The 25,130-nt window shown below is 40.4% G+C and overlaps 2 protein-coding genes across 3 annotated transcripts in view; both read left to right on the plus strand.

Annotated features, from left to right (window-relative positions):
• Nucleotides 1-14,995, plus strand: part of fibpa (fibroblast growth factor (acidic) intracellular binding protein a) — a 40,042-nt gene extending 25,047 nt beyond the window's left edge. Inside the window, exons 5-11 of one of the 2 annotated variants that reach the window (XM_062043435.1) lie at nt 4-104; nt 219-352; nt 8,525-8,633; nt 8,705-8,768; nt 8,952-9,038; nt 9,151-9,248; nt 14,325-14,978. In XM_062043435.1, the coding sequence (XP_061899419.1) occupies nt 4-104; nt 219-352; nt 8,525-8,633; nt 8,705-8,768; nt 8,952-9,038; nt 9,151-9,248; nt 14,325-14,394 (663 nt within the window). In that variant the 3' untranslated portion in view covers nt 14,395-14,978. Of the gene's footprint in view, nt 1-3; nt 105-218; nt 353-8,524; nt 8,634-8,704; nt 8,769-8,951; nt 9,039-9,150; nt 9,249-14,324 lie in introns of both variants that reach the window. The other variant, XM_062043434.1, reaches the window with a different exon arrangement.
• A 5,613-nt stretch (nt 14,996-20,608) lies between these two features.
• Nucleotides 20,609-25,130, plus strand: part of efemp2a (EGF containing fibulin extracellular matrix protein 2a) — a 65,357-nt gene continuing 60,835 nt past the window's right edge. Inside the window, exon 1 of the mRNA XM_062044284.1 lies at nt 20,609-20,745. The gene's annotated coding sequence lies outside the window, so the exon portion shown is untranslated. The remainder of the gene's footprint in view (nt 20,746-25,130) is intronic.

Below are 25,130 nucleotides of genomic sequence, written 5' to 3' on the forward strand. Positions count from 1 at the left end.
CAGTTTGACAACTTCAAGCGTGTCTTCAAAGTTGTGGAAGAGCTCAAAGGCCCCCTAGTGGAGAACATTCGTCAGCATTTCCTTCTCTCTGACAAGCTCGCAAGGTAAAGAGACTTTTAGGTTTGGACTTTACCACCAAAGTCTTGCTAGTTTGAACTTTATGTATTCTCGGGATGTTAACTAACTATCAAGGATACGCCTTTCTTGGCCTGTTTCAGGGATTATGCTGCCATTGTTTTCTTTGCCAACAATCGCTTTGAGACGGGGAAAAGGAAGCTGCAGTATCTCACCTTCCAGGACTTTGCTTTCTGCGCCGGGCAGCTCATCAACAACTGGACAGTCGGAGCCGTTGGTGAGTTGTTGTTTTTTCTTAGCATGAGATGAAAGTGACAATGCGACTCATTTCGGCATCTATGAACGTACGTTTTAAATGTGAGCATTTCAGAGGCGGTGAAGCTGGAGTCATACGTTGTAAAAAAGTACAGTTCTGCAGCTTCACACGAAAATGACAAAACATTGCAATCTTTACACCAAATTGTTCAAATATTAGTTAACGGAGGCATTGTGGCAAGGTTCACTGGTTATCATTGATTAATTTGTCTTCAATACATGTATGAATGTACTGTGGAGTGAACAAGAGTGAAGTGAATTGTATTTATATAGCGCTTTTCTCTAGTGACTCAAAGTGCTTTTACATAGTGAAACCCAATATTAGACTTAGACTTAGACTTTCTTTTTATTGTCATTCAAATTTGAACTTTACAGTACAGATAAGAACGAAATTTTGTTGCATTAGCTCATGGTAGTGCAGGAAAAAAGAGCAACAAAGTGCCGATATAAATAAATAGCTTACTGTACAGATAAATATATTACACTTTTGCATATGCATCCACATTTATGGATGTATGTTATATTGTCTTTATATTCCAGCCAGTTAATCCATTTTTGGGGGGGATTGAGGGGATTATTTGAATGCGTTCAAGAGTCTTACGGCCTGAGGGAAGAAGCTGTTACAGAACCTGGAGGTTCTGCTACGGAGGCTGCGGAACCTCTTTCTAGAGTCCAGCAGTGAAAACAGTCCTTGGTGGGGGTGGGAGGAGTCTCTACAGATATATCTAAGTTACATTTAAACCAGTGTGGGTGGCACTGGTAGCATGTGGGTAAAGTGTCTTGCCCAAGGACACAACAGCAGTGACTAGGATGGCGGAAGCGGGGATGGAACCTGGAACCCTCAAGTTGCTGGCACGGCCACTCTACCAACCGAGCTATACCGCCCCACAAGCTTGACTATTACCGTATTTTTTGGACTATAAGGCGCACTTAAAATTCTTTCATTTTCTCAAAAATCGACAGTGTGCTCTCTGTGCCTAATGTACGGAATAATCGTGGTTGTGCTTACTGACCTCGAAGCAAATTTATTTGGTGCATGGTTGTAATGATAAGTGTGACCAGTAGATGGCAGTCACACATAAGGGATACGTGTAGACTGCAATATGACGCCAGTAAACGACACCAAAACTTTAATTAAATGTTCCATTGAAAATAAAGAACATTACACACGGCGCTCAAAAATCTGTCAAAAGGTTTTAGTAGGACTTAGCAGCCGCACCGCTTGATGGATTGTCGGCCCATTACGGCTACCGTAGTCAGAGATGCAAGTATTACTATGGTGTGTGTGTATAAGGACCGCAAAATGGCACCCATTAGCAGATAGTATCTGGCATTTTGTTTCACAATATTATGCAAAACCAACTTTTCTTACCTTCTGGTACCTGCTGATATGTATTTGGGATCTGCATAAGTCCTGAAAATGTGCGCACGTCCGCCACTGTAGTTTGTGCTGATGCCGTAGTCGATAAGCTTATTTTTCACTATCTTCTTGTTATGGGACATTCATCCTATGCTGTTGCCATTTCTAATATAAAGTAGCGTAAAGTTCTTACTTATATCTCGCTATGGAAGCGCTAAAAACTACCGGTGTAGTGAGTTAACATTATTCACCCACGAAACTTTAGTTATTAGAGATTTCCGGTCGGAAGTTTTTTTACGGGACACATTTCGGGCGTTGTTGTTGCACTAGTGAGCCACGGATGAGGAGATGCTGCTCCGTTATTGATTGAAGTAAAGTCTGAATGTCATTAAAACAGTTAGCGCCATCTTTTGACACTTCTTCCACTCCCGTCCTTGCACGCTACACCGCTACAACAAAGATGACGGGGAAAAGACGCTGTCGAAGGTGAGCCACGTAAATAAGACCGCCCACAAAACGGCGCATCCTGAAGAGACTGTCAAAAAGTGACTTGAAGATGATGTGTAAAACATCATCTATGCAACATTTTGACCAAAGAACCACCATAACATGTTATGTAGACCACAAGGAAGTCTTTTACATTTAGAAAATACCGTATTTTTCGGACTATAAGTCGCTCCGGAGTATACGTCGCACCGGCCGAAAATGCACAATAAAGAAGGAAAAAAACGTTGCACTGGAGTACAAGTCGCATTTTTGGGGGAAATTTATTTGATAAAATCCAACACCAAGAATAGACATTTGAAAGGCAATTTAAAATAAATAAAGAATAGTGAACAACAGGCTGAATAAGTGTACGTTATATGAGGCATAAATAACCAACTGAGAATGTGCCTGGTATGTTAACGCAACACATCATGGTAAGAGTCATTCAAATAACTATAACATATAGAACATGCTATACATTTACCAAACAATCTGTCACTCCCAATCGCTAAATCCCATGAAATCTTTCTCCCCGGTGTCGCCTCTGGTATGCGCCGTTTCCTTTCTTTCTGCTGCTCGATCGCCGTTTTCTGCTGCATATTTCACTACGTCCAGCTTGTAATCTGCAGTATATGATTTCCTTTTCGGTGCCATTTTAGTTCAGCCCATCTCAGGTTTTATAAGTTACCGCCAATGTTGAAATAATCCATTTTAATAGCTACGGATGTAGCAGCAGTTAGTATCCCATGACCCACAGTGCACTTCTGCCATGACGCACAATGCACTTCTGCCATGACCCGCCCCCGCCAAATTCTTATTGGTTGACGTGTGTGACGATTGCTGACGTGTGTGTGACGATTGCGGACATTTGCTTCGTCTCTTACGCGAATGAGATAAATAATATTATTTGATATTTTACGGTAATGTGTTAATAATTTCACACATAAGTCGCTCCGGAGTATATGTATATGTATATGTCCAAACTATGAAAAAAACTGCGGTTTATAATCCGAAAAATACGGCAATCATAATAAGACCCCTTTAATGCGTTTTATAATTCGGTACGCCTTTTGTATGAAAAAAGACCTGACTAGAGCCGCTCATCAGCAGTGCGCCTTTTAATCCAGTGCGCCCTATGGTCAAGAAAATACAGTTCAATTCAATGAGTGTTGAGCATGTTTTCTACGTGAATAATTTGTCCTATCAATTCTCAGCAAAATTGTTATTCACATTTTTGCAGAACTAATACAGGCCGGAATTTTGTCATTAAAATGTACTTAAATTATTCTTGATCATTCTTTTAAGATTAAAACGTGTAAAGGGTGCCTGCACCAGAATGTTAACTACTTGCTAAATAGTTGATCAATTATCTTGGCAATGGAAACACAACATCCTCAAAATGTTGAATGCATTTCATTGTATGTGCACAATATGTATTATTTAATGGTCATTTTTTGGTCTGTCGTTCTGTTTGACTTTTGTAGCTGCATGTAGAAATGGCGCCGTTTGTGTTTTTTAATGTTTTCATGTGTTTTACTTAATTTGTGTGGCTTTTGTAAACCCGCACTGCAACCTCCTCATTTCTCCACAGTGGGATAAATCAAGTCTATCCTGTCCTATTCCCGTGGCACGCTTTGTCACAAGTGTTCTTCTGTCTGCTGGCCACCAGAGGTCCTCAGGCCTTTGTAGAAGGAATGACGGCTTAATATTTGGTACAAGAGCAGAATTTGAGTAACAGTGCTTGAATGCATAACCGTGCTCCAAAAGTATTTGGACAGTGACCGACCACAATTGATGTGGTTAAAGGCCTACTGAAACCCACTACTACCGACCACGCAGTCTGATAGTTTATATATCAATGATGAAATCTTAACATTGCAACACATGCCAATACGGCCGGGTTAACTTATAAAGTACAATTTTAAATTTCCCGCCACACTTCCGGTTGAAAACGTTTTTTTATGCTGATGTATGCGCGTGACGTCAAGGGTTGGTACGGAAGTATACGGACCCATTGAATCCTATACAAAAAACTCTTGTTTTCATCTCAAAATTCCACAGTATTCTTGACATCTGTGTTGATTGATTGATTGATTGATTGAGACTTTTATTAGTAGGTTGCACAGTGAAGTACATATTCCGTACAATTGACCACTAAATGGTAACACCCGAATAAGTTTTTCAACTTGTTTAAGTCGGGGTCCACTTAAATTGATTCATGATACAGATATATACTATCATATATACTATCATCATAATACAGTCATCACACAAGATAATTACATTGAATTATTTACATTATTTACAATCAGGGGTGTGGAGGGGGGGTAGGATATGGACAGCAAGTAGTGGAGAGAGAGAGAGAGAGAGAGAGAGAGAGAGAGAGAGAGAGAGAGAGAGAGAGAGAGAGAGAGAGAGAGAGAGAGATCAGAAGGCATAAGAAAAAGTATCTGCATTTGATTGTTTACATCTGATTATTAGCATTTGATTATTAGCAATCCGGGGAGGGTGTTAGTTACGGGTTGTAGCTGCCTGGAGGTGAACTTTTATTGTGGTTTTGAAGGAGCATAGAGATGCCCTTTCTTTTATACCTGTTGGGAGCGCATTCCACATTGATGTGGCATAGAAAGAGGTGAATCTTTTGCAATTTGTTTAATGAACAATGGAGACTGCAAATAAGAAAGTTGTAGGTGGGATCGGTGTATTAGCGGCAGACTACAGCAACACAACCAGAAGAACAGAGATGGATAGCAGACGCGCTAGCCGCCAAACTCACCTTAACTTCCTCCGTCTCCGGGCCGCCAACCGCATCTGTGATCGGGTGAAGTCCTTCGTCGCACCGTCGATCGCTGGAACGCAGGTGAGCACGGGTGTTGATGAGCAGATGAGGTCTGGCTGGCGTAGGTGGAGAGCTAATGTTATTAACATAGCTCTGTGAGGTCCGGTTGCTAAGTTAGCTTCAATTGCGTCGTTAGCAACAGCATTGTTAACCTTCGCCAGCCTGGAAAGCATTAACCGTGTAGTTACCTGTCCATGGTTTAATAGTATTGTTGATTTTCTATCTATCCTTCCGGTCAGGGGTTTATTTTCTTTGTTTCTATATGCGGTTAAGCACGATGCTATCACGTTAGCTCGTAGCTAAAGTGTTTCGCCGATGTATTGTCGTGGAGATAAAAGTCACTGTGAATGTCCATTTCGCATTCTCGACTCTCATTTTCAAGAGGATATAGTATCCGAGGTGGTTTAAAATACAAATCCGTGATCCACAATAGAAAAAGGAGAAAGTGTGGAATCCAATGAGCCAGCTTGTACCTAAGTTACGGTCATAGCGAAAAAAGATATGTCTTGCACTGCATTCTAGTCCTTCACTCTAACGTTCCTCATCCACTAATCTTTCATTCTTGCTCAAATTAATGGGGTAATCGTCGCTTTCTCGGTCCGAATCTCTCTCGCTGCTGGTGTAAACAATAGGAAAATATGAGCAGTCCTTCCTCCGGTGTCGCTACGCTACTTCCGGTAGGGGCAAGGCTTTTTTTTATCAGAGACCAAAAGTTGTGAACTTAATCGTCGTCGTTCTATACTAAATCCTTTCAGCAAAAATATGGCAATATCGCTAAATGATCATGTATGACACATAGAATGGATCTGCTATCCCCGTTTAAATTAAAAAAATCCATTTCAGTAGGCCTTTAAATGTGTATTATGATGACATTTACTAAATGTCCATTATGTTATACCAGGGGTCGGCAACCCAAAATGTTGAAAGAGCCATATTGGACCAAAAATACAAAAAACTAATCTGTCTGGAGCCGCAAAAAATGGAAAGCCCTATATATCAGTGGCCTAGTGGTTAGAGTGTCTGCCCTGAGATCGATAGGTTGTGAGTTCAAACCCCGGCCGAGTCATACCAAAGACTATAAATATGGGAGCCATTACCTCCCTGCTTAGCACTCAGCATCAAGGGTTGGAATTGGGGGTTAAATCACCAATAATGATTCCCGGGCGCGGCCACCGCAGCTGCCCACTGCTCCGCTTACCTCCCAGGGGGTGAACAAGGGTGATGGGTCAAATGCAGAGGACAAATTTCACCACACCTAGTGTGTGTGTGACAATCATTGGTACTTTAACTTTAACTTTAATAAGTCTTATAATGAAGGAAACACATGATGTAAGTGTCTATTTTAGCTATATTAGCCTACTATCAAAATGACGCAGGCTGCCGCAAATCTTTGTTGACAGAAATGTTGAAATGTAATATTTATTCCACACATTTTTACAACTTTAGAAACCATTAGTAAATCAGTGGCTACTCAGAAGTTGAGATAACTCCTGGAAATTACTGGCTTTTAATAGCCTGAGGTAAAGATGTGTGTGTCCAAGTTAAAGGAAAACGGCGGGCTGTCTTCTTTTAATAGATTTATTACAATCTTTGCAAGCTAGGTAACGTTTGTTGTGGTCTGGAACAACATGGCACACAAACACTATCTGAAATGCAGCCAATATTACGTACAGATAATGTGTCATGAGACATGCAAATATAAATTATATACAAAGAGGATAAAAGTACAGGAAATTAAATGAGCTCATATATCAATCAATCAATCAATGTTTACTTATATAGCCCTAAATCACGAGTGTCTCAAAGGGCTGCACAAGCCACAACGACATCCCTGGCTCAGATCCCACATCAGGGCAAGAAAAAACTCAACCTAATGGGATAACAATGAGAAACCTTGGAGGGGACCGCAGATGTGGGGCCCCCCCACCCCCTTGGGCGACTGGTGCAATGGACGTCGAGTGGATCTAACATAATATTGTGAGAGTCCAGTCCATAGTGGATCTAACATAATAGTGAGAGTCCAGTCCATAGTGGATCTAACATAATAGTGTGAGAGTCCAGTCCATAGTGGATCTAACATAATAGTGTGAGAGTCCAGTCCATAGTGGATATAACATAATAGTGTGAGAGTCCAGTCCATAGTGGATATAACATAATAGTGTGAGAGTCCAGTCCATAGTGGATCTAACATAATAGTGTGAGAGTACAGTCCATAGTGGATATAACATAATAGTGTGAGAGTACAGTCCATAGTGGATATAACATAATAGTGTGAGAGTACAGTCCATAGTGGGGCCAGCAGGAGATCATCTTGAGTGGAGACAGGTCAGCAGCGCAAAGACGTCCCCAATTGATGCACAGATGAGTGGTCCACCCTGGGTCCTGACTTTGGACAGCTAGCGCATCATCTGTGGTCACGGAATCTGTGTTTCTTTTCTGCTCTGCCCCCCTCTACTTAGTGGAGGGGGGCAGAGCAGACAAGAAACAGCAGATCAACTGGTCTAAAAGGGGGTCTATTTAAAGGCTAGAGTGTACAAATGAGTTTTAAGATGGGACTTAAATGCTTCTAATGAGGTAGCATCTCTAACTGTTACCGGTAGGGCATTCCATAGTACTGGAGCCCGAATAGAAAACGCACTATAGCCCACAGACTTTTTTGGGGCTCTGGGAATCACTAATAAGCCGGAGTTTTTTGAACGCAGATTTCTTGCCGGGACATATGGTACAATACAATCAGCAAGATAGGATGGAGCTAGACCGTGTAGTATTTTATAGCTAAGTAGTAAAACCTTAATATTACTACAAATGAGGCATGATGATGCAATATGTACATACAGCATGTTAGCATTGATTAGCTTGCAGTCATGCACTGACCAAATATGCCTGATTGGCACTCCAACAAGTCAATAACATCAACAAAGCGCACTTTTGTGCATTCACGCACAGTATAAAACGTTTGGTGGACAAAATTAAACAAAGAAGGAGTGGAAGATTTAACATGTTAACAAACTGTTGTGTCACAGTCCACACTATGGTGAGTTCAAGAACCGCCGAAATGAGTAGGACAAAACGATGTTCACCACACACTCTCATCAGTGAAGCATACACACAAACATATTAAACAGTGGTAGTTCTAACAGCTGGGAAGGTTTGTGTCATGTTTGTCCTCAAACAAGAAATGTAGTTTTCCCCCATCTTTTTCCATTTTCAATCATTTTAAAAAAAAATGCTTCAGGGAGCCACTAGAGCGCCGCAGGTTGCTGACCCCCGTGTTATACAGAGTACCTCAGGGGCTCAGAAGTATTTGGACACGTCGCTCCGGTAATTGGCGGGGTCCAGTCTAAAGACAAATGAAGCAGACAAACATCTGGATCTTGTAGCAACCAAACAAAACCCTGAGAGGAAACAACACACATGCTAGATAATGTAAAGTGCCTTGCTCCTTCTAGATAACTTGGTGGAAGACATGGACGTGGATCTTGACAAAGAATTTCTACAAGAGCTGAAAGAGCTGAAGATTTTGATCTCTGACAAAGATCTGCTGGATCAACACAAAAGGTTTGACGTATTCACACACATTTGCTGCTGAACAGGGAAAACAAAAGAGTTTCTTCATTTTCTGTCCACAGTCTTGTCTGCGCAGCCCTCAGGGGGAAAACCAAAGCCTATAATGAGATGGAGGCCAACTTTAAGGTGAGAAACATTGACGAAAGTTCTGGTCTTGCTGCGACGCTACGTGTCCAACAGGCCGTACGCTTCAGTCGAGCTTGCCAAAGTCTTTTTGGCCCTTGTGCAACTTTACAACTGTATTTTTTGGTCAGGTGCCAAATTGTTTGACTTTCCACTGTACAAATGACTGACTTGTCATCGTTCCAGAATCTTTCCAGAGGCCTAGTGAACATCGCAGCCAAGCTAACCAACACAAAAGACGTCCGTGATTTCTTCATCGACCTTGTTGAGAAGGTGGGCTCCCCCCACCCCCCTTCTTATTCCTCGAAATGCGTTGTCAATCAACAGCAAGGCCAGAAGCTGCTTCATATTAACTCTCCTCCTCCCTTCCTGCTCCCGCCTCAAGTTTATTGAGCCGTGTCGCTCGGACCGATGGACGGCGTCAGACACCAGGCTTTACTTGACGCACTACACCAACTCTGTGCACATACTGGACACCTTCAAGTGAGTATTACGGGCCCACCAAGGGTGTTTTTATCGCCTCCCACAGGACTGCCCCCTTTTTAAAAAAAAAAGTGCTACTTTGGGAAAACCAAACAAAGTCAGATAAACACTCGGGCCATTTGGTGCTCAGTCGTCACGTTGTACGTCTTCCTGTGTCACCCTGTCTCCTTAAGCTGTAGTTACAGTGGAACATCTGTTCAAAAACAAACCATTATTGTCCACCTACAATTTGGTCATAGCGAGTCCTGGGAACTGAAATGATCTGTTCCAAGGTCACATTAGTCATTTTTGGGGTTAGAAGCACAACTAAATAAACAAAGTATCTATAGTACAGTGGAAGAGGAGGCCAAACTAATCAGAGCGTGCTGATTGGCTCAGCCTCAGGAAGCATTACTGTATTTTTGCTTCATCCTTTACTTTAAGCTTGAGTGAAGAGTGCACTACCGACACGATAAGACCGAAAGAGATGATTCTGGTTCCGATTCCACTCTCGATTCTGCTTAACCATTTGGTTCTTTTACCGATTCTTATTTGGGGGAAAAGATAAGAAAAAGATGGCATCAATTGTGTTTCGTTTAGATGAGTGGTTCTTAACCTGGGTTCGATCGAACCCTAGGAGTTCGGTGAGTCGGCCTCAGGGGTTCGGCGGAGGTCAAAACACACCCGACTCATGGTGTAAATACAAACTTCTCTCTATCAGCGTATTACGGATACGGCAACAGCTGACTGATTTGCAGGTGTGTAATTTGTTATGAGTTTATGCACTGTGTTGGTTTTGTTGTTTGAACAAGGTGATGTCCATGCACGGTTCATTTTGTGCACCAGTAAAAAAACATGGTAACACTTTTGTATGGGGAACATATTGACCATTAATTAGTTGCTTATTTACATGCAAATTAGTAACATATTGGCTCTTAACTAGTCATCATTAAGTACTTATTAATGCCTTATTCGGCATGGCCTTATTATAACCCTAACCCTCTAACCCTGACCCTAACCCTCTAACCCTAACCAAATAACTCTAAATTAAGTCTTTGTTACTTAGAATATGTTCCCCTAGTGTCCATAAAACTCTAAATGAAGTCTTTGTTACTTAGAATATGTTCCCCATACTAAAGTGTAACCAAAAACATATAACTTTGTCTTGAATTTGAAAAAAAACAACATTTTATTTTTCACAAAAGAAGGGTTCGGTGAACGCGCATATGAAACTGGTGGGGTTCGGTACCTCCAACAAGGTTAAGAACCACTGGTTTAGAGCTAACATGACCTTAAAAAGATCTTAAGAAACACATAGCATAAAAAATTTTTTTTAATGAAAATATATATATATATATTTTTTAATCTGTAGAATTCAACAAAATAAAACATTCGGAAATTACAGAAGAATTTAACTTTTTAAAAACTTTTAAGAATCTTAGTCATCTGCCTAGACCAGGGGTGCCCACACTTTCTGCAGGTGAGCTAATTTTCAATTGACCAAGTGGAGGGGATCTACTTCATTAATATATATCATTTATATTAATCTATTTATGAAAGAGAGGTTTTTGTTAACAAGTTAATGGTGTTTAATGATATGACAATCATGTTTAACATTCCTTTCTTTCATGAAGACAAGAATATAAGTTGGTGTATTGCCTGATTCTGATGACTTGCATTGATAGGAATCAGACAGTAGTCGGGATGTCCGATATTATCGGCCGATAAATGCTTTAAAATATAATATCGGAAATTATCGGTATCGGTTTCAAAAAGTAAAATTTATGACATTTTAAAACGCAGCTGTGTACACGGACGTAGGGAGAAGTACAGAGCGCCAATAAACCTTAAAGGCACTGCCTTTGCGTGCCGGCCCAGACACATAATATCTACGGCTTTTCACACACACAAGTGAATGCATGCATACTTTGGTCAACAGCTATACAGGTCACACTGAGGGTGGCCGTATAAACAACTTTAACACTGTTACAAATATGCACCACAATGTGAACCCACACCAAACAAGAATGACAAACACATTTCGGGAGAACATCCGCACCGTAACACAACAAAAACACAACAGAACAAATACCCAGAACCCCTTGCAGCACTAACTCTTCCGGGACGCTACAATATACACCCCCGCTACCCCCTAGCCCCCCCACCTAAACCCCGCCCCACCAACCCCGCCCACTTCAACCTCTTCATGCTCTCTCAGGGAGAGCATGTCCCAAATTCCAAGCTGCTGTTTTGAGGCATGTTAAAAAAAAAAAGCACTTTGTGACTTCAATAATAAATATGGCAGTGCCATGTTGGCACTTTTTTTCCATAACTTGAGTTGATTTATTTTGGAAAACCAATATTGTTTAATGCATCCAGCGGGGCATCACAACAAAATTAGGCATAATAATGTGTTAATACCACGACTGTATATATCGGTATCAGTTGATATCTGAGTCGGAAATTAAGAGTTGGACAATATCGGGATATTGGCAAAAAAGCCATTATCGGACATCTCTAGACAGTAGTGATGAAAACGTCCACATTTTCCAAATGGAGTAGAAAAAAAGTCCTCCTTTCTGTCCAATACCACATGAAAGTCCAGCTTCCGTATTCCTTTTTTTACACTTTACAAGAAATACATTGGCGGCAAACTCCGTAGCTTGCTTGTGCACGCCAGCTTTCTGAGACTCTTATTTTGTTAGCGCAGGCAGGATGAAGCAGTGCTTTTATTGTAAAGACAGCAACTGTGCAGTCAGTCTTTAGAGTTTTGATGGCAGGTACGGCGCTAGAGTCTGTTGAGATAAAAAGTGTTTCTCGCCTTGCTGTCGGTCATTTTTTCTTAATAATGATCTGGCAGCAGCCGGCGTCATCTCACAAGACCCTCGGGTGCCGTGAATGTCAATCAAGTGACGAAAGTCAAGTCTTGGTGAAGATTGATGATCGCTCATTTTTAGGTCTATTTTTTTAATGCCTGGCTGGCGATGGACTGACACACCCTCCACCATCGACTGCTAGCTCGCCATCCACGTAATGGGCACCCCTGCCCTAGAAAATATACTGTGCAAAGGTTTGTTTAGATTTACGAGATGAAACTAATATAAACTAAAAAAAACAATATTTTATATTTTGAGTTTTACAAGCTGCTTTTGATGTCATCCAGGCTCGCTTATTTGATCTTAAATTGGTTTTAAATACATATAAAAGCAAGGTAATGTTTTTTTCTCATTCAAGGGTGCTAATGGAAAATATTCCAAATATTGTAACATCAAATGGAAACCCTATAGAGCAGGTCTTAAATTACAAGTACTTGGGTTTTACTCTTGATCAGTAGCTTTCATTTAAAGCCCATATTAACAACTTGGTCTCTAAGCTTAGGGTAAAGCTTGGTTTCTTTTTTAGAAATAAAAACTGCTTCTCTCTTAAAGTCAGAAAGAAATTGGTGACAGTAACTATCTTGCCTGTAATTGATTACGGAGACGTGCTTTATTTTAGTGCTTCATCTAAATGCCTCCAGTCCTTGGACACTGTTTTTCATTCAGCACTAAGATTTGTTACTGGCTGTCGTAGTCTCACCCACCATTGTCAACTGTATATGAAGTCAGACTTATCTTCATTGAGTGCACGCAGATACACACATTGGCTGACTATCATTTATAAGGCTCTTTTAGGTTTAATACCTCCATACTTGTGTACTCTGTTACAAAGAAAAAGCAGCTGTTATGCATTACGTTCTAACAATTTGTATGTTTTAACTGTTCCTCATGTACGGACTGAAAAAACTGTAAGCCAGGATCATCAAAATTATAATTATAATAAAGGCTTAACATATCTCACTTTGCATGTAATGACTTCATATCACATATTGGTTTCATATTTCAAATTGAATTTTTGACTTGAATGAACTTTTACACCATATTCTAATTGTATGAGTTCCACCTGAATAATATCGTGACTGAGTGAAAATGTGGTTGGAGGAAAACATTTCGTAATGATGTCATCCTCTCCCGCAGGAACCGTAAGCGATTCCAAGGAATTTATACGCTAGGAACCGGTTCTGAACAAGAACCGGTTTTCTATTCCCATTCCTAGAGATGATACAGTCTTATCTACTCACAGATGCTACCTGGTGGTTGTTTGAACCATAGCAGCTAGTCCTGGGTAGTCCCACGCCTTAATTCTTCAGTCACACGCAGGATTCTCACAAGAATGAGGCAAAAATACAGTGTTACCTACTGTAAATTTGATTAAAAGAGGGTAAAGGTGACTAAAGGGTTTCAATTATGTCTGAATGGCTCTCATAATGTTTAAAAATGTATTTACAAAGTCGTAAACAGTTTTTTTATGCTCCAGTTATGAAAATATTTGATTCCTCCTCGGAAAATTCAATTTATCGCGGTCATGTCCGGAACCAATTAACAGAGATAAACGAGGGATGACTGGACCACATTCTGAACAGTCATAAAAGTGTAAATAGAATTGAATCACTGTTATTAATTAATTAATTAGACCCACATACGAATAAAACACCTATTGATGCTAAAAATGAAATAACTAATGATGTGAATGTCATTTGTAGTTGAGATGCGCCTTACACTTTTAAACATTCTTAATTGTCACACAAGTGTAAAAAGAAGTTAAATCAATGTTAATAATTTAAGACCCATATAACAATAAAACACTCAGGAATAACTAATTAGTTATTTATTGATGATTAAGATGAACTTACTCTTGCTATGCTATATATATATATATATATATAGCATATATATACATATATATGATAGGCCTCATATATCAATCTTATAAACATTTACTGTAAAAAGAAGTAATGTAAAACCCCTTGGTACTTACTGAACTTAGTTATTGCCAAATGTGAGTTATGACACAACTTTTTAAGAAGTATTTCCCCCCGAAATGGTTCAACATGCACAGCTTGCACTACATTTAGTTTTTCATGTAAGCACTGTGGAATGAAATCTGCACAGCACAGAGAGATATTCCTCAAAAGAAACCCTTGTCTTTGCTGAGAGAACACGTGTTGTGTCTTCCCTGGCTGACGTTGGATTGTGCTTGTGTCTCTCTCCCCTGCATCAGACATCAAGTTTTGTGGGACAGATACATGGCCGTCATCAAAAGCTGCATCTTCAAAATGTATCACGACTGAACAGGTTTTTTTCTCCACTTCTCCTCGCTGTTGTTTTCTTTAAAAAAAAACATTCCCCTCCGTCCAAGCTGTTATTTTAGCCCCCCTCGGGTTTGTGCTTCCCCTTGCTCGTCTTGTGAGTAATTCTTACGCTCAAGACCCCTCGTTATTATTTATCCTCCAAACTGCTCGTGTACTCTCGGTGTCTATGTTTGTAAATAAAAAGAGCAAATGTACGCCAAGATTTGATGTTGTGCTGTTTTACCTGCCGAGAAACATGGAAAAGTCAGTCCAGACCAGGCCTGGGCAATTATTTTGACTTGGGCGCCAAATTTAGAGAAAAAAATGTGTCTGGGGGCCGGTATATCTATTTTTAGGAACACTAATACAAAACCTCACAATAATGTCTGATTGAAAGCTAAAAACGTTATGGACAGACCGCCTTAAAAAACGGAATTCAATTTAAAAAATGTTTACTGAATGAGACACCCAGAATGTACATGAAAATAAAGAATGTAACAATATTAAAGGCCTACTGAAACCCACTACTACCGACCACGCAGTCTGATAGTTTATACATCAATGATGAAATCTTAACATGTGCCCAGGACGAGACTTAAAACCAGGGGAGACAGGGCCTTCTCTGTGGTCGGCCCTAAACTCTGGAACACTCTGCCCCTCCATGTTCAAACTGCTTCTACAGTGGAGTGTTTTAAATCTCGTCTTAAGACCCACTTTTATTCTTTGGCTTTTAACACTACGTGAGTTGTGTGGTCTTCTGTCCTCTGTTGTCCTGTGTGGTTAGGGTTAGGATTATAAATTTTGATGTCTATTTTACTGTTTTAATTGGTTTTACCCTTTAAAATCGTTTTTAATCATATTTGTCTCTGTATTGGTTTTCTATTCATTTATTCTTTGTTTTTATTCAGTCATTGGTGTAGCATAATATTGTTTTTAATATTGTTTTTAATATCGTTTTTAATATTGTTTTTAACATGGCTGTGCAGCACTTTGGAAACATTCTTGTTGTGTAAATGTGCTATATAAATAAAGTGGATTGGATTGGATTGGATAACATTGCAACACATGCCAATACGGCCGGGTTAACTTATAAAGTGCAATTTTAAATTTCCCGCTAAACTTCCGGTTGAAAACGCCTTTGGATGATGACGTATGCGCGTGACGTAGCCAGTGAAACAGGAGTATCGGTAGCCCATAATTGAAGCCAATACAAAAAGCTCTGTTTTCATCTCAAAATTCCACAGTATTCTGGAAATCTGTGTTGGTGAATCTTTTGCAATTTGTTTAATGAACAATGGAGACTGCAAAGAAGAAAGTTGTAGGTGGGATCGGTGTATTAGCGGCTGGCTGTAGCAACACAACAAGGAGGACTTACTTGGATAGCAGACGCGCTAGCCAATGGCATCTGTGATCGGGTGAAGTCCTTCGTCGCGCCGTCGATTGCTGGAACGCAGGTGAGCACGGGTGTTGATGAGCAGATGAGGGCTGGCTGGCGTAGGTGGAGCGCTAATGTTTTATCATAGCTCTGTGAGGTCCAGTTGCTAAGTTGCTAAGTTAGCTTCAGCGTCGTTAGCAACAGCATTGTTAAGCTTTGCCAGGCTGAGAATTATTAACCGTGTAGTTACATGTCCATGGTTTAATAGTATTGTTGATCTTCTGTCTATCCTTCCAGTCAGGGATTTATTTATTTTGTTTCTATCTGCATTTGAGCCAGATGCTATCACGTTAGCTCAGTAGCTAAAGAGCTTCGCCGATGTATTGTCGTGGAGATAAAAGTCACTGTGAATGTCCATTTCGCGTTCTCGACTCCCATTTTCAAGAGTATATAGTATCCGAGGTGGTTTAAAATACAAATACGTGATCCACAATAGAAAAAGGAGAGTGTGTGGAATCCAATGAGACCTTGTACCTAAGTTACGGTCAGAGCGAAAAAAGATACACCCTGCACTGCCTCTCTAGTCCTTCACTCTAACGTTCCTCATCCACAAATCTTTCATCCTCGCTCAAATTAATGGGGTAATCGTCGCTTTCTCGGTCCGAATCTCTCTCGCTCCATTGTAAACAACGGGGAATTGTGAGGAATCCTTCCTCCTGTGACGTCACGCTACTTCCGGTATAGGCAAGGCTTTTTTTTATCAGCGACCAAAAGTTGCGAACTTTATCGTTGTTGTTCTATACTAAATCCTTTCAGCAAAAATATGGCAATATCGCGAAATGATCAAGTATGACACATAGAATGGATCTGCTAACCCCGTTTAAATAAAAAAAATTCATTTCAGTAGGCCTTTACGTCACATTGAAAAGGTCAGATTCCAATCAGATTCAGGACTACTTCCTGATGACTACGTTTACACTGCAGGCCAAAGTGGCCCAAATCACTTTTTTTTTTTCCAGCTGACTGTTTACACTGCAAGTAAAATACATTTTATCAGACTCCAGTGTAAACGTGCACAGGCCCCAATGTGGCCCCAATGTGGCCTCAACGTCACTTGCATGCGCAGTTGGACGGGAGGAAGTCGCTACTACTACAAAATAAAATAAGAGTCGCCACACCTTTAAAAATTAGTGTTTTTAGGTGAAAATAAAGTATGAATGGATGTATATAGTGTAATATATTTGGGAGGGTTGTAATCTTTTTATGTCTGTTAAGTAAGGGAGACATCAGAGTGGATCAACATTTTTCAATTCACATGTAAACAAATACACCACAGCGTCAATTCCGGTCTTTTAACAATCAATATTTCTTCAGAATGAAAATATATATTCATATATTACACATAGACTATTATTTGTGCACTATTGACTAGTCATGCAGCGAAAATGTGGTCATCTTAAATAAAAGCCAAAACCAAATGTGATGAAATATTCACTTCCAGCGCACACGAGTGACGTAGTTTCCACAAAGCTGACGTAAAAAGTCACATTCAGGTCACATTGCCATTTAGTCACAATTGAAAAGGTCAGATTCCAATCAGATTCAGGACTACTTCCTCATGACTACGTTTACACTGCAGGCCAAATCACTTTTTTTTTTTCATCAGATTTTTTTCCAGCTGAGTGTTTACACTGCAAGTAAAATGAATTTTATCAGACCCTAGTGTAAACGCGCACAGGCCCCAATGTGGCCTCAATGTGGCCCCAATGTGGCCTCAACGTCACTTGCATGCGCAGTTGGCCTGGAGGAAGTCGCTACTACTACAAAATAAAATAAGAGTCGCCACACCTTAAAAATGAGTGTTTTTAGGTGAAAGTAAAGTAATATAAAGTATGAATGGATGTATATAGTGTAATATATTTGGGAGGGTTGTAATCTTTTTATGTCTGTTAAGTAAAGGAGACATCAGAGTGGATCAACATTTTTCAACTCACATGTAAACAAATACACCACAGCGTCAATTGCGGTCTTTCAACTATCGCTATTTCTTCAGAATGAAAATATATATTCATATATTACATATAGACTATTATTTGTGCACTATTGACTAGTCATGCAGCGAAAATGTGGTCATCTTAAAGAGAAACCAAAACCAAATGTGATGAAATATCCACTTCCACTAGCGACCGTGTCTTTCCGCACTGCAAAAACTGAAATCTAAGTAAGATTAAATATCTCAAATAAGGGTGATATTTGCTTATTTTCTGTCTGATAAGATAATTCTTCTCACTAAGCAGATTTTATGTTAGAGTGTTTTACTTGTTTTAAGGGTTTTGGTCCTAAATGATCTCAGTAAGATATTACAGCTTGTTGCTGAGATTTGATGACCTATATTGAGTAAAACATGCCTGAAACTAGAATATCAACTGTTGCAAAGCTGTGTCATCAACACTCACAAGTATAAAACTGCTTAACATTTCTTATTTCAAGCATGAAATAAAAAATCATGACTTTGACACAATTGTGTCTCATAATTAAAACAGATGACAGCCAAATGGACTTTGCTGTTTTATTTTCAATGAAACGAGAGAAAATGCGTACTCATATAGTAGTACAGTTGGCACAGTACAGTAAACGGACAGTTAATATTTAAACATTTAACATGTGACATTTCAAACAATTTTGAACAGAAATAGTTAATGCACAAATATATATACCGTATTTTTCGGAGTATAAGTCGCACCTGCCGAAAATGCATAATAAAGAAGGGGAAAAACATATATAAGTCGCACTGGAGTATAAGTCGCATTTTTGGGGGAAATTTATTTGATAAAACCCAACACCAAGAATAGACACAGGCTGAATAAGTGTACGTTATATGAGGCATAAATAACCAACTGAGAACATGCCTGGTATGTTAACGTAACATATTATGGTAAGAGTCATTCAAATAACTATAACATATAGAACATGCTATACGTTTACCAAACAATCTGTCACTCCTAATTGCTAAATCCCATGAAATCTTATACGTCTAGTCTCTTACGTGAATTAGCTAAATAATATTATTTGATATTTTACGGTAATGTGTTAATTTCACACATATGTCGCTCCTGAGTATAAGTCGCACCCCCGGCCAAACTATGAAAAAAACTGCGACTTATAGTCCGAAAAATACGGTATATATATATATATATATATTTTATTTTTTTTCCTTGCACACTAATGACTGAAAGAGCCCGCACTTGGCGCGATGATGTCATGTTATGGATGGGAAAATTCATTTTTAGACAATATGATTTGCCTGAGCGGCTAGGAGACCCCGAGAGTAACAAGAGGTTGCCTTGTCGCCTTTCCATTAAGAAAAATTAACTAGTTTTTAGTATAAGTTTGCTGGTTTCAAGAAATGTAATGCCGAGCGCATATCATTATGTCAAGATAATTATCGAGAAAAAAGGTCTCATATTTGTTTTTTCTACCAAGAAAAGTGCACTTGGTATTAGTGAGAATATACTTATTTTAAAGTATTTTGTGGTTCATTGAGGTTAGCTCATTTTACTTGTTTTGGAAAGTCTTGACGAGCCAAATTTTCTTGTTCTATTGGCAGATAATTTTGCTTAGTTCAAGTATAATACCCCTCTTTTTTTTTTTTTTCTTGTTTTTTGCGCACACGAGTGACGTACTTTTCCCCAAAGCTGACGTAAAAAGTCACATTCAGGTCACATCGCCATTTAGTCACAATTGAAAAGGTCAGATTCAGGACTACCCCCAGATGTGGTCTGATGCCAAAAGATCAGATCTGAAGCACTTTGGCGCATTTAAACAGGCAAAATAAATCCCATCTGTGTCACTTGAGGGCAAACAAGTCATATTTGGTGTTGGGTGTAAACGGGCCTTTGACAACAAAAGTGATAAAGGTGAAGAAGTCCTTAAAGGGCATTTCACGGGACCAATTTGAGACGTCTGTGTGTGGTCACAGAAACAAGGAGACGCGGGGGTGTGGGGGGAAGGGGCGCACAGTTGGTCCCGGCAGGGGGTCAACGGTGTGATTTTTACCAGGATCCTGCTGTAATGACAGCTGTCGCCACCCACAAACACGCACACCGCGGAAGCACAAATAACGCCACCTTTACTCCCTGGAAAAGAGGGATGGAATATTTCCTAACGTGCTGGAATGTAGCGTGTCGAGCTTGAGTCACACGTAAACTGACGTTAGGCAACATCCTCTGCAACACATCAGGACGCATGTTGAGGAATCCAAGTAACACATTAGTCATGTCCAAACGCCTCTCAAAAGCGCTACGAGGCCCGATTCTGCCGAGTAGACACTTTTTTCCACACTCGCCCTCTCTCCTTCTTTTTGCACTCTCTAATTTTTGTCAACATTCCATTTATTTCTCTCCGGCTCCCCGGCTATAAATACCCCCGCACGACAGTTTGGGAGAAGGTTCTTTTTCTCTCAGTGGCTTCATGGAAAAAGAGGGAGAAGACGTGGGGGAGGTAAATATAGGTGTATGGGGGGTAAGAAGGGAGACGGGGTGGGAGAGCTTGGGGCTTTTTTTTTCTTTTTTTCCCCAGTTTAAATGAAACCAGGTGTGTTTTTGGACCGCGATGGATGGCGGTTTGAGGGGGGGGGTTAGGAGGGTCATGTGTGTGTGTGAAGTTGTTGTTCGCCATTTGGATGGATTTTTTTTTGGGGGGGGGGGATTTGGGCCACAGACCAGGAATTCCCATCTTCGACGTGGAGAGGGGTCGGCGTGGCCTCGCAGGGGGCCGGCAGGGGGGTAAGAAGAGTGGGCGGTCCCCGCTCGCTCGGCCTCGCTCTCTCTCTCTCTCTCTCCCTCCCTCCGCATGTGTTCAGCTGCTCCAGCTGTCCCCCGCTCACTTTCTCCCAGGGTGCACTTTAAGGACCACTTCCCTGCCACCCACACCAGCGGTCAGACGGACGGACACGAAGACCCCGGGAGGACTTGTCGGTGAGCTCACACCCTAACTCTGTCATCTACAACTTCCAGCTCCGACTTTGCGATCGCCGCGCTCCGCGGAGTCCGTGACCACTCTCCGTGTAATGGACCGGGTAGACCATGGTCATGGGGATGGCGTGACTGTACGCCGTCAGCATTTTCGGCTTCACAGGAAATGACAGCCGGATGTTCTGGGTCAAGGGGTGCAAGAAAAACAGGTGCTAGCGCCGCGCGGTACTTCCTTGCTTTCCAGAAGGTCGTACAAAAACCCAGTGGTGTGCCGTCAGGGCCGACGAGGCATTCTCTGCTGGCCTAACATAACCAGAAATCATCATCATAAATCATCAGATAAAAGTCATTTTTTATTTACAGTCGCGATCAAAAGTGTACATACACATGTGAAGAACATAATTTCATGGTTGTCTTGAGTTTCCAATACAACTCTTATTTTTGTGTGATAGAGTGATTGGAGCACATACACTACCGTTCAAAAGTTTGGGGTCACCCAAACAATTTTGTGGAATAGCCTTCATTTCTAAGAACAAGAATAGACTGTCGAGTTTCAGATGAAAGTTCTCTTTTTCTGGCCATTTTGAGCGTTTAATTGACCCCACAAATGTGATGCTCCAGAAACTCAATCTGCTCAAAGGAAGGTCAGTTTTGTAGCTTCTGTAACGAGCTGAACTGTTTTCAGATGTGTGAACATGATTGGACAAGGGTTTTCTAATCATTAATTAGCCTTCTGAGCCAATGAGCAAACACATTATACCATTAGAACACTGGAGTGATAGTTGCTGGAAATGGGCCTCTATACACCTATGTAGATATTGCACCAAAAACCAGACATTTGCAGCTAGAATAGTCATTTACCACATTAGCAATGTATAGAGTGTATTTCTTTAAAGTTAAGACTAGTTTAAAGTTATCTTCATTGAAAAGTACAGTGCTTTTCCTTCAACAATAAGGACATTTCAATGTGACCCCAAACTTTTGAACGGTAGTGTACTTGGTCACAAAAAACCTTCATGAAGTTTGCTTCTTTTATGAATTTATTATGGGTCTACTGAAAATGTGAGCAAATGTGCTGGGTCAAAAGTATACATACAGCAATGTTAATATTTGCTTACATGTCCCTTGGCAAGTTTCACTGCAATAAGGCGCTTTTGGTAGCCATCCACAAGCTTCTGCTTGAATTTTTGACCACTCCTCTTGACAAAATTGGTGCGGTTCAGCTAAATGTGTTGCTTTTCTGACATGGACTTGTTTCTTCAGCATTGTCCACATGTTTAAATCAGGATTTTGGGAAGTCCATTCTAAAACCCTAATTCTAGCCTGATTTTTGTTTCATCTGACCACAGAACTTTCCTCCAGAAGGTCTTATCTTTGTCCATGTGATGTCAGATGAAACAAAAATGTATGTTATGAATTTATTATGGGTCTACTGAAAATGTGAGCAAATGTACTGGGTCAAAAGTATACATACAGCAATGTTAATATTTGCTTACATGTCCCTTGGCAAGTTTCACTGCAATAAGGCGCTTTTGGTAGCCATCCACAAGCTTCTGCTTGAATTTTTGACCACTCCTCTTGACAAAATTGGTGCGGTTCAGCTAAATGTGTTGCTTTTCTGACATGGACTTGTTTCTTCAGCATTGTCCACACGTTTAAGTCAGGATTTTGGGAAGTCCATTCTAAAACCTTCATTCTAGCCTGATTTTTGTTTCATCTGACCACAGAACTTTCCTCCAGAAGGTCTTATCTTTGTCCATGTGATGTCAGATGAAACAAAAATGTATTTTATGAATTTATTATGGGTCTACTGAAAATGTGAGCAAATGTGCTGGGTCAAAAGTATACATACAGCAATGTTAATATTTGCTTACATGTCCCTTGGCAAGTGTCACTGCAATAAGGCGCTTTTGGTAGCCATCCACAAGCTTCTGCTTGAATTCTTGACCACTCCTCTTGACAAAATTGGTGCGGTTCAGCTAAATGTGTTGCTTTTCTGACATGGACTTGTTTCTTCAGCATTGTCCACACGTTTAAGTCAGGACTTTGGGAAGGCCATTCTAAAACCTTCATTCTAGGGGCGGCATGGCGTAGTGGGTAGAGCGCCCGTGTCAGAAACCTGAGGGCTGCAGGTTCGCTCCCCGCCTCTTACCATGCCGTTGTGTCCTTGGGCAGGACACTTCACCCTTGCCCCCGGTGCCGCTCACACCGGTGAATGAATGTTGAATGAATGATAGGTGGTGGTCGGAGGGGCCGTAGGCGCAAATTGGCAGCCACGCTTCCGTCAGTCTACCCCAGGGCAGCTGTGGCTACGAAAGTAGCTTACCACCATCAGGTGTGAATGAATGATGGGTTTTTAACATGTAAAGCGACTTTGGGTACTTAGAAAAGCGCTATATAAATCTCAGGTATTATTATTATTATCATTATTATTCTAGCTTGATTTAGCCATTCCTATACCACTTTTGACATGTGTTTGGGGTCATTGTCCTGTTGGAACACCCAACTGCGCTCAAGACCCAACCTCCGGGCTGATGATTTTAGTTTGTCCTGAAGAATTTGGAGGTAATCAGTAAGGTTCTGTATATTGTACAGTATTTTGTATATTGTTTTGTATATTGTAGAAGATTGCTTATTGTTTTTATTGGATAGTAGTCTGTTTATTTCAATTCTTATTTTTTTAATCTTTATTATTTATTTTTATTCCGTATTTGTTTCCACTACCGCACCTTAAATTGGAGTCCTTAATCTCGTTGTATGCAAATATAATGACAATAAAGTCCATTCGATTCTATTCTAATCCTCCTTTTTCATTGTCCCATTTACTCTCTGTAAAGCACCAGTTCCATTGGCAGCAAAACAAGCCCAGAGCTTAATACTACCACCACCATGCTTGACAGTAGGTGTGGTGTTCCTGGGATTAAAAGCCTCACCTTTTCTCCTCCAAACATATTGCTGGATATTGTGGCCAAACAGCTCCATTTTTGTTTTATCTGACACCACATGGACAAAGATAAGACTTGTTCTGTGGTCAGATGAAACTAAAAATGAGCTGTTTGGCCACAATACCCAGCAATATGTCCAACAAGTCCATGTCAGAAAAGCAACACATTTAGCTGAACTGCACCAATTTTGTGGTCAAAAATTCAAGCAGAAGCTTGTGGATGGCTACCAAAAGCGCCTTATTGCAGTGAAACTTGCCAAGGGACATGTAAGCAAATATTAACATTGCTGTATGTATACTTTTGACCCAGCAGATTTGTGCACATTTTCAGTAGACCCATAATAAATTCATAAAAGAACCAAACTTCATGAATGTTTTTTTGTATGTGCTCCAATCACTCTATCACAAAAAAATAAGAGTTGTAGAAATGATTGGAAAGTCAAGACAGCCATGACATTATGTTCTTTAAAAGTGTATGTACACTTTTGACCACGACTGTACTTTCCCTAAATATGTAAAAGTATTCATATTCTCTTCATGTCATATTATGCTCCTTCCAGCCCTGTTGTTTTTAGTTTAGAGTTTTTATCCAATCAGAATTCGGCTAGCTTACGTTGCCATGCTGTACCAAATCTGCCTTCAGAATCAACAATGTGTGTGTGCACTGTAAGTGAACGGACACATACAGTTTATAGACAATTGCGATAGCCAATTAGATCACGAGTTGTTGTCAGTAAGGCCTTTCTAGCTGGCCTAACGCTGTGATTGGATACTCACTTGGGAGTCCCAAGTGAGTATCCAATCACAAGTTGCGAAAACAGGAAGTGGCACCGGAACCATACGAGACATAGAAAGCCACAGATAACTCACTTGTACAAGAACCAGGAAGATAAAGTGTTTGTTTTACATTTAGTAATCCTAGTGATCCGCTGCGGACAGACCAAGCCAAGCAATGCAGGTTTAGCATTTTGGCACAACACCGGTGGCGAAATGGTTTGCCCGCCACTTTCACACGAATCAACCGACTACTACGAGTGCTACAAATTGTGAGTTCCAATATTTTATTTCTTAATTTTTTTCATGTTTCATTTGTTTTATACAATTCTTTTAATTTTGACAGTACCACGTAAGATATGTTTTAATTGCTGAAGCGGGTTTATTGAATGTTTAAATGTGCCGAAAAATAGACCCTTTTGTACACTGTTGAGGGGATTCAATACGGAGTAGTGTGCAAGTGGGTTCCTGTATAGCAGGGGTCACCAACGCGGGCACCAGGTCGCCCGTAAGGACCAGATGAGTCGCCCGCGGGCCTGATCTAAAAAAAAAAATATATATATATATATATATTTTTTTTTTTTTAAATTAAATCTACATAGGAAAAACACAAGATACACTTTCAATCAGTGCATCAACCCAAACAACCTCCCCCATGCACACTCATCCA

Source organism: Entelurus aequoreus, linkage group LG04 (genome assembly GCF_033978785.1).
Source record: "Entelurus aequoreus isolate RoL-2023_Sb linkage group LG04, RoL_Eaeq_v1.1, whole genome shotgun sequence".
In the NCBI taxonomy this organism is placed as follows: Eukaryota; Metazoa; Chordata; class Actinopteri; order Syngnathiformes; family Syngnathidae; genus Entelurus; species Entelurus aequoreus.